At 40.8% G+C, this 15,653-nt stretch overlaps 1 protein-coding gene across 2 annotated transcripts; it reads left to right on the top strand.

The window, feature by feature from the left end:
• The first annotated feature begins 4,073 nt into the window (after positions 1-4,073).
• On the top strand, positions 4,074-13,661 carry tfap4 (transcription factor AP-4 (activating enhancer binding protein 4)). Of its 2 annotated transcripts, none has more exons than XM_069702826.1 (7): positions 4,074-4,215; positions 7,419-7,584; positions 7,683-7,781; positions 7,908-8,078; positions 8,181-8,327; positions 10,250-10,417; positions 10,568-13,661. In XM_069702826.1, exons 1-7 carry the CDS (start codon positions 4,127-4,129, stop codon positions 10,724-10,726), a joined length of 999 nt encoding a protein of 332 aa, XP_069558927.1. In that variant the 5' UTR covers positions 4,074-4,126; the 3' UTR covers positions 10,727-13,661. The 2 variants fall into 2 exon arrangements, with proteins under 2 accessions (XP_069558927.1, XP_069558928.1); XM_069702827.1 differs by lacking the exon at positions 4,074-4,215 and adding an exon at positions 4,834-5,377.
• Positions 13,662-15,653: the final 1,992 nt, after the last annotated feature.

Raw genomic sequence — 15,653 nt, 5'->3', positions numbered from 1 at the left:
TTGTTTTTTTAAAAAAAAAAATTGTATTATTATTATTAATTTGATTTTTGTGTGGAATTAATTTGACCAACTATAGGCTGTGAGGTAGCTAAGGCAGTGTGTCATATTTTATAAACAAATTATGTGTTTTATGCATAAAGTCCTAAACTTTAAGCAGGTGTCAGTAATAGGGGTGAAGTTGATTTATATAGCACCAGGGGCAGTTCAAGGTGCTTTACAGACGCATAGAAATACATGAAAAATAAGGTATTGAAAATAAATTTAAATAGCATTTAAAAGATACACACACACAAAACAAGGCAGTTCGAAGGGATTTATAGAGGCAGATGTACAATAAATTAAAATTGTACATTGTAATTTACAGGAAAACCTCAGCAAACATTGACATTTTAAGCCCTGATTTAAAAAAAAAAAAAGCTGACAGCAGACCTCAAGTATTTGGGAAGTTTGTTCCACAGGTGGCAGCAGAGAAACTAAAAGCTGCTCGTTTTTGATTGAGTGCACACAGAGTAAACCTGTCCCAGATGACCAGAGGGATCTGAAAGCTTTGTAAGATACAGTATTTCCATCTGAAATGTTTTTTTGGCCGCTATTCTATTAATCAAATAATCATTAATGTCATTTATTTCAAGCAAAACATCTTTGGACCTCCTGGTTGGACTGAATGAACTATTTGAAGATAGCACCAAGAACTTTACTAAATGAAAAAACAAGATATTTTTCATGTTTTACAGATCAATTGATTAATTGTTAAAAAAAAATTTAAAAAAAAAAAAATCAGCGAAGCCATATTTCAGTGAGATACAAGTATCTAAAAAAAAAAAAAAAATAAAAAAAAAACAGCTTGACTAAACTGAGCCACTGTCATATTTTCTTTTATTCTTTGGCTAGGTACATGCAGCTGGTGAGGAAAAGAAATCAAATTTGTCACCTGGAAAATAAATTTTGGACTAAAGCACTTAAATACAAACAACAGACCATAACATTTTAAGGTTACCATAAGATTGTGTTTGGAAGAAAATATTATTACATCAACTTGTTTAGAAACAGTTGAGGAGAAAATATTGCACGTGTTAGATTTTAAATTTCAAATATTGAAAATGTTATTATTTAGCTGCATTGTATAAAAGCAGTATAAGTCGGTGGAGCCTTAATCACAAGAAAACACACAAAAAGACACTGGTTAAGCTCTTAGGGTTGTGATGTAAGAGTACAATTTTCTCTTATTGCATGAGAATTTTTTTGTGTAACTTGTAGCAATGTGCTGTGCGCTGAGCTTTAAGTTTCGTTCAATCAGTGCTGAAAAAGAAAACTGTTCTGCTTTTTAATGTTACTACATAATGTCATAATATTGCAATGTTTATGACTGATGCGCCATCAATTCAGGCAGTGAGTACCATAGCTCACTTTTATTAAAACATCCACACAAGTGGGTCAAATTTGAGAGAAATACCAATAAGCAGTAAATACCAGCTCAAAACACAATCAGCCATAACAACCATCACAATTATTTTTTTAAGATAACATGCGGTAAATTGTACAGGGTCAAAGATCATTTTGACTAACCTGGCTTTGGATGAGTCTCAAGACTATTGTATGTTGTTATGATACGTTTCAGTTTTGTCCACTCTGTGCCATCCAGTGTGTCTGTTATGCTGCATGGTGTGCACCCTGTGCACCACAAGAGTGTATGAGCAAGTAATGCGCCCTTCAGATTTTCACCTGCCACCACTAGAGGGCATAAAGTTACCTGGGAGAAGGTTCAATTACCTCAAGAGTCCTATATATATATTTAAAAAAAAATTATAGTACAAAAAAACTAAAACCTATTAAAACAAAGATGATCCAGTCCATAAATGTATTTTAATTCTATTATGGTCCAGATTTAATACTCCATTTGATGGTACAGACCTGAAAATAAACACCAAATTTCAGGTTTACATTTTATTTGGGGCTGTTCAGTTTATAGACAGAGCCACGTGGCTCAACACCATCGCCACACACTAATCATTTACACTTATTAAACTATGGTGTGGGGCCCATGCATTTCAGCATGTCTTCATGTTGTGATCCAGAATTGACTTTAACTGCTTTTTTAGAGACTACAGATCGAAATTTGGCCCATTGTCGGACCTATAAAACATCGAGACTATATCTAATCTACTTGATATTACAATTTGTAATAACCAATAAGTAAGCAGGGGACTAAGCAATCATATTTCTAAAATTAAAGTAGGCTATAATCTTTTGCTCTGATTAGTGGACATTTTAACCTACACATAGACTATGTGGCCATTTTAAAAAGCACATTTAAATACTAATGTGATGTTCAGGAGTCTTCAGCAAATTAATATTAGGCCTATTTAACTTAAAAATTACATTTAGATTATTTCTAATAGGGTATTTAAAAAAAAAAAATCCTGACCCATAAAGAATTGAATTGCATAGAAATGATTCTATTTTATGCACCATCTTTTTCATTTCGTTATTTAATGAGTGACCTTTTACTTCAATATTTCCATTATTTCTTCATTATTAGTCTGGAATGGAGAGGAAAAAGGAGTCTGTCTCTTAGAGCCTATTCTTTATTACGTTTTTTTAAAATACAGGTTTTGAATCCCCCTATGTTCTCTTTTAAAATTCACCTGCGCAGTTTCCGGTCACTATGTTGACGACCATTCACAGCTGAAAGAAATCCCTTGACGACCGGCAGCTGTACAGCAGCAAGTAGGCTAGACTAAACGCTGACGAGCGCCACCGCTGAGATAAAGCTGCTGTTCACGTTTCCGGATGCGAGATCAAACTCGCTGCTCCCATTTTGTTTGCTGGAGCCGACGGCGCGCATTTAGCCTCCATGAAATCTGTCGAATTAGAAAATGTTTGCCTCCTGCAGACTTGCCACCCCCCCCCCCCCCACACACACACACACACACACACACTCCCCCCACACCCCCCCTCCGTCGCACCCAAAATGGTGAAGAGCAAATAACGCACACGTCGGCCGTGGTGTGTCAGCCGAGCAAGCAGCGTGTCCCTGAAAGCCCTCCTCGGTGAGCTGTTGCTGTGCGGCGCTGCCAGCACGTCAGCTGATCCCTCTTGTTCGCTTATCGCAGCTGTTGGAGTAGCCGCCCTGTAGTAGTCCCGCTATTTATTTACTTATCAGTCCGAGCTGTCAATGTGCAATCGACATGTGGGTTATTGATAATCTATAAAAATTAAAAAAAAAATTAAAAAAAAATTAAAAATTAAAAAAAAAAAAGACTCCAAGCGATCTGATTATATAATAAACGGTAACCTTATTTTGCATGGGCGCTTTAAATGTTTACGGGTTGAAGCGTAGGCCTGCTTTACAAGAAGTAAGACTGTTTAGACTGGAGGAGAGCAATATTTCGATTTAATACAGGCTGCAAATAATAACCAACCAGAGGAGTGTTTTTAACTCGACACTACACGGCAGATTTAATTATAAATGAGGTCTCACGGCTTTTCCCGCACGTTGCCGTTCAAAGTAATTGAACCCTCCTCCTCCTCCTCTTCCTCCTTCTCTTCTTCCTCTCTACATGTGTGTTCTTGTCGGTGTGTTTCTGCGCTAAATAGTCCTTTGTTTACACGCAGTCCCTCGTCTCTGCGGAAGGAGGCTTTTGGTAGTGCAGTGTGTGACTACTACCAGCTGTTTCCCGCCTTGAAAGCCATCCGATCAGCTGCACACACACACACACACACACACACACACACACGGTCATGCGGAGGGAGAAAGCGAAGGGGAGGGAGGGAGGGAGGGAGGAAGAGAGAGAAAGAGAGAGAGAGAGAGAGGTAGAGCGCCACACACAACGAGGGAACCCCATCAGCTGGAAGTCGAGTAACATTACAACTCTCAGCAGCCTGAAAGTACTACATTACACGGACGAGGCACTCGCGTCTTTTTTTTTTTTTTTTTTTTTTTGGGGGGGGGAGGAATTAACCCACGTCGGATCACGGGATTTAAAAAAAAAAATTTTTTGCCCCCTAACGTCATCATTTTTTTTTTTTGTTCTTTTATTCTGCTGAGACTGTTTGCTTGTTTTGTTTTTTTTGTTGTTGTTTTTTTTCGGGGTGGGGGGGGAAACCAAACTGGCGAGAGGCGAGCATGGAGTATTTCATGGTACCATCCCAGAAGGTGCCATCCTTGCAACATTTCAGGAAAACGGAGAAAGAAGTGATTGGTGGTCTTTGTAGGTGTGTATATTACACGCGCCTTATCCGACATGCGGTGTTTATTATTATTATTATTATTATTATTAATTATTTTTTTAGATAGAAGTCATCCGCGCGGAGGTACGCGCACTTAGCGATGTGGCTGAGACAAACATGCTCGATCTGATCTGTTATTGTGTACGCGAACCCTCTCGCCGGGGAGCCGCCGGCGTTAATGAACATAAAACCCCCGCGTTATTTTTGCCACCGGGCGAGCGAGGGCACCCTCTCAGACCACGGCGTCCGCTGCGTTTTGATTATTTTTGCACATTCGGCTGCGAAATCGGGTGGATGTCGTGGCTAACAAACATAAACCACGTGGTTCCGTGCAACACCACGCTGCTACTCCGCTCCGGAGCGCATCACTCGATCTATTTTATCCTCAAACATAAATCTCCCACCGTTACCTACGGGTGCTGTGATTTGCACAAGAAAGGGAAAGGCGATTACTTAGACGGTGTGAAAGGGGTCTATTTTCGCCACGCGCATCGTGGTGGTTACCGATTTTTGCTCGCGCCGAGCCGAAGTTATTGTGGGCAGTGCGGCCATGCTTGTGGCTTGTGCTAAAAAAGTGATGAGGGATTTTGGCGATCGTTTTCCACCCTCCACCCTCCCCCCAGTTTATCTGCGCCTTGTTTTCGCTCAGCCCCGACGTAAAAAAATAATGCACGGCTGTCGCGGTATTGACCCCCCCTCCCAGTGTGAGGTGGCGATAGTTTATTTGGCGTTTCTGAGCGTCTTGTTCGCGCTTTCGAGTCGCCTCCTCTGCGTCTTTTCATCCCGCACCTCTTTGCCATGCTGCCTGCCGCATTGTTGTAATGGCGGAGGACACGAAAAAGTCTGCTTGGAGAACGGAGGTGTTGCCGGCCGCTGCGAGGACGGAGTGACCTTTTTTTGGGGTGTGGGGGGGCTATTAAAAATACACTTGCTCTGGCGTGTCCGGTAAAGGGGCATTTGCGGGGAGGCAGGCAAATTTAAAGTGTTGTTATTAATAAGGGGGTGTGTGTGTGTGCGTCGCCGAAGGCCCGTCGATACGTCCGCAGCTCTGTTTGAAGAGGGAGGCGGAGGGATCTGCTGTTGATTGTGGTGACGCGGGCAGTCTGGGAAATGGAGTCCCTTTTCTGATTTCGTTCAAAACCTCATAGCGAGTCAGTCGAAAATTGGTGCACGATATTGAAAATCATCAAAACTAGACACTTTTTTTTTAATGCCTTTTAAACTTGAAAGCAAGAAAAAGAAAAAGAAAAAAAAAAGTGACGGGTACATATTTTCTGGCGCCATGAGCACAAGGTTAAAGCCCATGTCACTCAATTATAAATATACTATATGGCTTACAAATGAAAGTTGACGTATCAGTTTTCTTCATGATATAATGACCAAAAAAAAAAAAAAAAAAAAAATCAATCAATTCCCTCCCATTTAAGCTGCTGGATCATAACTAATAATTATGTTAATTAGTGATTAATTGTTTGGTTTGCAAAATGTCAGAAAATTGTAAAAATGGCCATCACTATTACAGTCCTACTAGTCCACGGTGGCAACACCAAATGCTTTGTTTTATTTGGACAATAGTCCAAAATCCAAAGATATTCAGTTGACTATATATTAAGAAGCTGGACTTATTACATAATTGACACAAAATGACTTCATATTATCAATGAACTTTCTATTCAGTTTCCTGGTCCTGATACTCCTGTTTTATGCTTTAACCCACTCTGCTTGGGTCCCAGACTTCATCCGCTGTCGCAGTCGGTGTGTTCAAGTCCAGTTTGGTCATTTTTTTTGGCGGTGGATGTGTTTGTTGGATGTGCCAATGCGGTGTTGCTACGTGTGTGTGTGTGACACACACACACACACACACACACACACACACACACACACACACACACACACACACACACACACACACACACACACTCCTTTTCTCATCTGTGTCTGCACAATTGTTCCCAGTGTTTGCACTGAGGCAGCTGAGTCAGTACAGATAAGAGCTTGGCCAGAGAGGGTCCCAGAGATACTGAACTTGATACAGAGGATGTTGAAGGAAATACGCTTCAAATTTCCCCTCGACTGAATTTCAGCATATGGTATATCGTGGCTCTTCTCCACAGTTTTAAGTATGGAAATATTGATAGACTTTGTGCTGCTATAATTACATATCAGAAACAATAGGCTGGAGTTACCTGTAATGGTGAGATACCTTGTTAACATGTGTGCTGCACTTGTGTCTTTACAAGTGCACTTGTATTCACTGTAGGGTGAATACTGCTAAACATTGGCTGGAACTCATGCTACGGGGTTGAATAAGTGTTTCTTTAATCCCTGCTTTGCCACTCTGCACTCAATCTTGGAATAAATAAAGCTTATGTTGCTTTTATTTTTCTTACTATTTCAATTATTAGTATTCACAGTAGACGCAAGACATCTGTCACCGTTGGGCAGAAAGGACAAGTGCACTGGAGCTCCATCTGTTACTACAGGAATTGTAGTACTGACTCCTTTCTGCTGTTTGTTGGTCGCATAAATACATATTTGAAAGGGTCAGCTCACCCAAATCATTCAGACGTTGCACATTTTCTCATTTGCCGCGTGATTTCTAGCCATGTAAATGTAAAAACAATTTTACGTGATAACGTTTATGTCATGTGAAAACTTGACAGTTCTGCTGCAGGCTCATTACAGCGGTGGAGAGTGGAGAAGACCGTGTGGCGTTATCTGCTGTTTTTATTGGGACTATTTCCGGGGTGTAAAGTATTTCCATTAAGAATTATTATAATGAGAGACTTGCGAGTGGTTGGAATTGGTTTACTACTTACTCAGCTGGGATTTGTCTTATGTGATTCTGAGAAATGAAAGTAGTAGGAAACTAGACTAAGGGGACTAAAAAAATAAAATAAAAAATGGATTGGGTTTAATAGTACACAAGGATGCATGTCTTTTTTTTTTTAACAGATGACTAACATGTTGTGCGGTGGTATGTAAATTCAGAGTGTGTCCATTTTGGTGGTTAACCTGCAGAGGTCCAATCATAGCTGATTCGAAGACACAAGTTAAGTTTTCTGGGCTAATAAGTGTGGCAGTGGTATCATTTGGGGTTTATTTTAACGTATGGTTAATTTCTAGGTCTTATTCATCTATTTATGTTCATCAAAGAGCTTTTCTCCCCTCCCCCTTTCTTCCTCTAGCCTGGCCAACATTCCTCTGACCCCAGAAACAGCCCGGGACCAAGAGAGGCGAATTCGCAGAGAGATTGCCAACAGCAACGAGCGTCGGCGTATGCAGAGCATCAATGCTGGATTTCAGGCACTTAAAACACTCATCCCACACAGCGACGGAGAGAAGCTCAGCAAGGTGGGTCATAAACAGAGATTTGAATTGGGTGATGAGTTAGTTGTAGCCGTAAGGGTCTGAAGTCTCTTTCATAACCAAACTGTAACACTGTTCTTCAGGCTGCCATCCTGCAACAGACAGCGGAGTACATTTTTACTTTGGAGCAGGAGAAGACGCGGTTATTGCAGCAGAACAGTCAGCTGAAACGAATCATACAGGTAAAGCATTGCCACACCAAAACATAAACTGTTTACAAGGGTGTTACCGGATTTTTCCGCCTTCTACTTTGATCAGTTTTAGCATTCGTTTAAACCGGATATCCAATTCCTGTTTGCTCCCCCTAGGAGTTAAGTGGTTCCTCCCCCAAGAGGAGGCGTGCAGAGGAGAAAGATGAAGGGATTGGCTCACCAGACATCCTGGAGGAGGAGAAGACTGAGGACTTGAAGAGGGAGATGATCGAGCTGAGGCAGCAGCTGGAGAAAGAGCGCTCAGTCAGGATGATGCTGGAAGATCAGGTAGGGAGGAAAAACTACAACAGGGTAAAAACTTTCAGACAACTTAAAAAGTCTAAAAGTGCGTCCACCGACTACTGTTTTAACTCATGTTTTGTGTGTCAGATGCGTTCGCTGGATGCCCAGCTGTACCCGGAGAAACTGAAGGCGATCGCCCAGCAGTTCCAGGAGCAGCAGGCCCAAACACAGAGCCTTGTCCATCTGCAGCAGAAACAGCTGGAGAGGGACCTCACTCCAGCCCACAGCCCACAGGTTGGAAACATTTGACTCCTGAACTTCTAAACTCTCCCAATTATACAAAATCCCATTTACACTTTACAATCTTGCAGATAAATTGATCTTTTCAGAAGTAAATTTGACAGACCAGGAATATAAACCTTTAACGTGGATATAAACATTGGATCTGACATCGAACTGGCAGGACAAAGAACTAAATATTAAGGATTTTTTTTCTTGTGTTTTAATAAACTTGATCATAACTTCTTTGGCAAGTTTATGCAACTTCCTTGGTCGTGTCACTAGGCTGTATACAGTACATTAAACTGACTTGGTTAATTTGCCATAATGATATAATTTTTGCTTTATTCGTTTAATCCCGTATATCAATAATTGTTCGTCAGAGTTTACTGGTGCTCTGTTTTGTAACTCTGTCTGTCTGTTTTGTAACTTGCCAATATTTTAGAGAGCTCTTGTGCAGTAAACTCTTGAATTTGACAAGTAGACAAACTCTTTTCAGTCCAGTATCTCAAAAAAAAAAAAAAAAACCTCTGTTTATTTTGGGCTCATTAGCCTGAATTCATCTGCAGGCAGGGACCAAATTCCCATCGCTCCCCCCCTCATGTGTGTACATTTTGACAGACTTTCAGTCAATCTTATCAAACATGTTGCTTTTTCTTTTTTTTTCTTTTTTTTTTAAAACACGCCTAGATTTAACCCGCGGTGTACCGTAGATTTCACAAAGAGAGTCCCTTCCCTGTCCAGAGTATCAGAGCTGTCAGCAGCTAAGACAGATTTACAGTGTGTTGAACGAGCCGCTCACACGTCTTTGGGCTGTGACCGTCTCCTGCACCGACAGCCGCAGTATCCTGTTTCTGCAGGCCTATCGTAACCGAACACGATGCCAAATCAATCGTCGCGTGAGGTCTGCGCTTCCACATCCTAGTAGCAGCTGGGCCCTTCTTGCAAAAGATGGTTGATACACTCTGAATTTGCCTTATAGCACTTTTCGACTCGGTGTCTTTGTAGAGCTGTGGAACACTTCGTCGAATCTGTATCACCACAAATTGACCAAATTAACTTAGTAACAGTAAATTACCGGGAGAAACGTTAATTAATATATTTCCTTTTTTGTTACTGTTAAGAGATCCCTACCAGCTTAAAATCAATATTGCACGCATTACACATGTTCTACTGTAATATCACGTGTTAACTTTGGAGATATTTTAGGAGAAAGTAATTTTGTATGCATATTATCATCCACAAAACTTTTTAGATTGACAAAAATGATTAAGTTCCCTTAATAACAGCTATAAGATGTTATAAGATCCACCAACCAACATGAAACTACTTTTTTTCTATATGAAGAATAAACTTTCATGCTCATTTTAAAGAAATGAGTATTTTGAAAATAGTCGGGTTTTTTTTATTTAACATTTATATAGCCAGTTGGACAAGGCTTGGTGGCCTTTAAATTTGAGTTAAACAGTGCTTACTTTTTCCCTTTGTTCAAATGCTATGGGTTCATTTGCTCCTGTTTGGCCGAGCTCATAGTGATTTAAAACACCAACTTTAAGTCTTCGTGAGATAACCTGAACAACCTTTGATTGCCTCGGGGTAAAAAAAAACAACAACTAACCGGTCAGTATTGTTGGTTTTTCGAGGCAGCTCAAAACACGCAGGAAGAAAAATGTTTCCGTCAACATAAGAACATTCAGGAAGAGAGAGGTTCCTATCATCTGGTCTGCTCAGTATTCAATATGCTGCCCAGCTGTATTCGCAATTATGTGTCTTAGTGCCTGTGTATGTGGATACTGTATTTATTTTTTTTAACTTGTTTGTATGTCTGTATTGTATATTTACAGTAGTTTGTGCAGGTTTATAATTTACTACGGTCACTTGTTAGCCGAATGAAGCAGTGACATGAGAATAATGTGTAACAATTGGACCTTTTCCAGGTGTTGGCCCCTGCTACTCCCCCTGCACCGACACACCATGCCACAGTCATCGTCCCCGCACCTGTCCAGACTCCTCAACCCCATCATGTTACCGTGGTAACCATGGGCCCAGCATCAGTTATCAATACAGTGTCCACATCACGACAGAACCTGGACACCATTGTTCAAGTAAGACACGGTCCAAACATTTTTTTTTTTCCCGTCATGAATTGAATTGATCATAAACACTGCTGCCTGAGGTCTTTTGAAAAATCCTCCACGTCTGAACACCAGAGGGTGCCGTTGTCTCTGACATGCCGTACCTCCCCGTTTTTCCAGGCAATCCAGCACATCGAGGGCACCCAGGGGAAGGTTGGTGTCGGTGAAGAAGAGCAGCGACGGGCGGTCATTGTCACTTCGGGACATGTCCTGTCCGATGCGGCAGGCTCAGACACGGCCTCAAACAGCGACGGGCCCGATGACTGTTCACTCCCTTGAGTTCATCCCCAACGTCTCGCAAACCTTACAGTCACATTCACGCACACACTTACACACAAAAGGCCCAAGCAGACGAGGCTTACGGGAGGTTACACAACTCACAGTACTCTTGTTTAGTGGACATTAACAGGGCTAGTAGTCAGATTGAAGCACTCTTTTTTAGTTTGATTTTTTCTTTTTTTTTTCTTCCTCCAGTACACACCATGTTGTACCGTAATAGGCAGCCCGAATAGGTTTACATTTAGAAACTCGTACACGTGATCTTTCCTGCGTCTTTTCTCTGCTTATATACAGCTCCCTGCTCTCTCATTTACTCAACGCACACACAAACTCATGTCTATATTAATCTATAGTAAGATCATTAGAGTGACTACTTCACTGACTGATGTATAAATGCTCTGTCATACTGGATACTAGAATTTCGAATGTCTGCTAAACATCTCCATTAACTACCGGGACTGTTATCTTCATGTGGCCCTGAAGCTGTGTGACTGATGTGTGAAACAGGATACTAAAGTCAATGAGGAGGCCAGTGGCGTGGCATCACCGCCCAGCACGAGAACATCCTTTAAACCTCCCTCACTTCCTGGCCCGTCTGAGCTGTTTGGAGAGACACTGTGAGCGAACAAGACTGTCCTCAAGTTCCACCTTTTTAGGCTTCGTGTTGAAAGGAATATGTTATGTTACTCTTGTGAAGTCTAATTTTTCATGTTTCGTTTCTCTTAAGGCTCCCTCAGCCAGAAAGTAAAAAAGGTTCCGCATTGATGAGAATTTAAAAGCTGTTTTCACGGCTGACTGGTGCTCGCAGGAAATTAAGCGAAGCTCGAAACGAGAGTGCACTTACTGGTTCACAACTCTATTTTGTTTGTTTGTTGCCATTTTTGCTGGGCTGGGTTCCCAGTAATCCCAGATATGTCTTTGGCCTGTTTTGCTTTTTACTCGTGGCCTGACAAAAAAAAAAGAAAAAAGAAAAAAAAAAAAAAAAAAAGTCATTGCTTTGGCATTTCTTGGCACCCTCCCGTCTTGAGTATAAAAGCACCTGGCTTGTTAAATAAGCTGATCTTTGGGCCCTATTGAATAATTTTCACTGGTGTGTGTGTCTCTTTTAGTGTTTTGAATCAGCAGGGCTTAGAGGTGCGCCGAGACTCTGGCAGTCTGCACCGGCACCACTTTTGGCTTGAAATTAAAAACTCGCACATGCAAGTACAACTGACATACAATCACTTTTTTTTTTTTTTTTTTTTTAAATTTAGCCCCTGTCAGTGTAGAATTTTGTCCAAGTTTTGGGACATCTATCAGCGCAGAGTGTTCTTAAAATACGAGGAAAATGCCCAGTGAATGTGTATGAATGCACAATTGTATGAATGTGCCATGGAGGTGACTGGGTAGACCACACATGCTCTATGCATTTCCTTATACAGACCATGTGACCTATTGTGGGTTTTCTGTCTAGTGTCCCATGCTATTTCCAGAATTCTTCTTGGATCTTACTTTTAAATGTGCTCTTAGGCCTGGAACTTTTGGTTGACAGACAGATCGACTTTAAGACATGTAGCGGAAAGAGGCAGCAGCTTGCCTTACTAATAGCCCGTGGGTGCAGGGAGGCACTGTGAAGCCAGCCTTAACACAGCCCTGGGGTTTAAGAGAAGTACCTGAAACACTTTATTTGGGCCGTTTGGTGGCCACTGGAATCCCTTTGGTTTTCACCTCACTTTTCCAGTCGGGCTTTTGAACACCCGGGGTGTGTTAGAATATATATTCCCAGTTATTTTTTGTTGAATTCAAGTATGTTTGTTTCATGACGGTTGCCTCAAGGCTGCTTGTATACTAACTACATTCAAGTATTCAGAATGCTTCTGAATACTGACTTCTGGTTGAAATTACGTGTAGACTGTTCTGGCCCTTTAGTGTTTTCTATTAAAGCCAGATGTGTGGAAAAAAATATTCCACAATGAAATGTCGACATTCCATACGATTTTACCCAATTTTTCCATCAAGGTTACTTTTAAAAAGTTACACCTGCTCTATTTAAAGATGAGTTACATTTAGGGCTTTTGACACATCACAGATATTTTTAAAAAGCATTTAGTGACAAACTTGCCTCCCCCTCCTGCATCAATGCATAGATGGAGCTTTGAACTGCTGGACAGATAATGTTTAATTGAATGCACCTCGTTATGATTTATTTCATGGAATTTCCCTTTAACAAATATTGATGTCAGCTGCACTGAAATGAGTGAAATCTAACCATGGGACGTTTTCTTAGTACTTACCTTTTATAGGAAGGGGATTCCTGGATATGGAAAATGTTTGCATGCTCTGCGTTTTGTGGAGCCTTTGCTTTTTCCTCTCTGCATTTGACAGTTTTACTGCTGATCCCAGAACTGGTTTATTTCCATCTGTGTTTTACACTCTTGTTTTGTGTCTTAGGAAACATGATGTGGACATATCAGATTGTCAGATAAGTGGGTTGAGCCTGGGGATCACTAAATGGGTCAAGATTACAAAGCACTTACTGTACCATACTGGAGCTTGCCTCTTGTATAAAAAGGGCATCTCCTCAGCTGAAGCTCTTGAGGTTATGAGTAAAAACTGCACAGCTGTGTATCCCCCTTTTCCTCCATGTCCAGTCCTCCTGCATCTTCTCCTGTTTGCCCCCTTACATCTTTGTTCATTTGCAATCTTTTATTCTCATTTTGTTTATGTCTTGTCAATATCTCCTGTGTCTCCTCACATTTTGCAGCTCCGTCTCCTCCCTCTCCTTTTGATTGTTCTCTGTACATTTTTCTTTGTTAGACCTGTCAATGTATATGGTCATTAAAAAGCTATTTTTTTTTTTTTTTTTTTTTCTAAGAGAAATGTTTTGGGGGGAAAAGAGGCTTGTGCCTTTGTAAAGACAGAATAATAAAGTTTGTACTTTGTTTTTTAAACAGTGGGTATTTTTGAGTGTCTTTTTTTTTGCTTTTGTTTCTCAAATAATACTATTTCACTTGAAATGATGACAGTTCTGAGAGAGTTACTGTTATTATAAGAGAAATAATGACATAACCAGCTGAATCTGTGTCATTTCCAGTTCTGGTTGGCCGTAACTCAAACAGTACAGTAGATGCACAAGTGTCTGTTCCCGATTGGTGGATGGGATTTTAAAGCCCCCCCCTCCCTTCCCTCTCCTGCTCAGCAGCTCCTTGCTAAATTAAGACCAACCACCTTCTCTGTGACAGTTCAAATGTACACCAGGGACTGTGTGTGGCATCTCTTGCCATCATCTTCTGACACTCATTGATCAATTCCATGCCTCTTGTTCGCACCCTCACACATCCATTCAGAGATACCGCTGGTTTTGGTGTCCAGACAACAAACTGCTAACGAGCAAAGTCATTGTCCAAAACCACGAGCTGAATATATTGCTCATTTAGCAGACTGTGTACTCGTGTGAATCTATCCGAGTTCTCGGATATACACCAAATAGCACAGCTTTTTTAGTACCGAGTTGGCATCATACCAAACGAGAGCAGTTCTGATGAATGCTGGCACACAAAACTCCAGTGAAACAGCTGGTGTGCACTGAATATACTGCAGATACAAACCTCTGATTTCTGTCTTTAGAAACAACAACTGCACTTCTAATGATGACTATGTTGAAATATTTAAAAAAAAAATTATGATGCTCCTCTGTTTGGGTGAGAAGCAAAAATACCTGAGTCAGCATATATAAAGGTGTCTCCTTTTACCTGGTGAACTGAAAATAACTTTTACTCTAAACTACCTTTTAAAACTATCAGCAAACCAGTTAAATGTGTGAGAGTTTAAATTCATCGGCACTATAATCTCCGCTGACTTTGAATGGAAGAGAAATGTTTAAACGATTTCACATCTTTTATAGTTGTTGTTTTTTTGGGGGGGAAGCTCAAGTTTCAAAGAAAGATATGATCTAATTTAATACATTAGGTGTATAAGGTGTCCTTATTTTCAGATTGTTTTTTTTTAAACTTGACGGCCGCTTACAGAAGGGAAGTACAGTAAATGAGAGTATAAATACTGCCACTGTCCAGTTTGATGCATACGAGTTGACAAAAATAACTATTGTACCTGGTGCCCTTCAACCTTTGGCAGGTTTTATGAGAAAACTGCCTACGTTTATGGTCCCATAAACTTTATTAAACTATCAGCCTGCGTTCATTTACTGAAACCATTTTATATGCTGCTATTTTCCATTGCTGGTGACAGTAGCAGCATCAAAGCTGCAACAAATAAACAAGGCTCACTTGGAAAAGAACAGTGACTGATGCCAGCGTTCGTAATCTGTAGTTGACGGAGAATTAATGTTGATGACAATTCCTAAAAGCTCGTCAAACCCAGATTTTCATAAACAAATAATCCTGGCCTTCAATCCCACTACCAGTGAAGTTCCTCAGGATTAAGGCAGTTTTACGGTCCAAAATGAACATGCTGTAATGTTTGGACATGCTTTCCAAGTCATTTGGGATGGACATGCTCAGTAAAGAAACTCCTGCCATATTTGGGGATTAATTTACAGTCGAGATGTTGATTCCTGAGGAATTGTGGAATTATGTTCACCACACTGTGTCTGCTTGTGTGTGATAAAGCAGTAATCCGCCTAGCGTTTAGGGATTCTAGGCTGACTCAGGGGGTCTTTCTGTTCCAGACATGCCCTCTTCTTTAGCTCTCTCATTTCTCCCTCTCTTACAATCACACACTCTCCAATGGGAACTACTTCTACCAACATGGCAGTCAAGTGAGCGTGGTGTCTTCCTTACTGCAGAAAGATTTTGCCAGTTCCCTTCTATGCTTTGCTGGAAGCACATTTACTAAAAGTTTGTGGAGTCGGGGTGTTAAAGCTGCTACAGTCATTTTAGTATAATTCTTCAGCAAAGCAACAGTGGCAGGTCATCGAGTCATATTCTCT

Source organism: Brachyistius frenatus, unplaced genomic scaffold, assembly GCF_029030835.1.
Source record: "Brachyistius frenatus isolate BFR_SWC_R1_liver_20210118 unplaced genomic scaffold, ASM2903083v1 Contig_43, whole genome shotgun sequence".
NCBI lineage: Eukaryota > Metazoa > Chordata > Actinopteri > Embiotocidae > Brachyistius > Brachyistius frenatus.
Note: the sequence above shows the minus strand (reverse complement) of the source record. Positions and strands in the feature narration are given on the sequence as shown.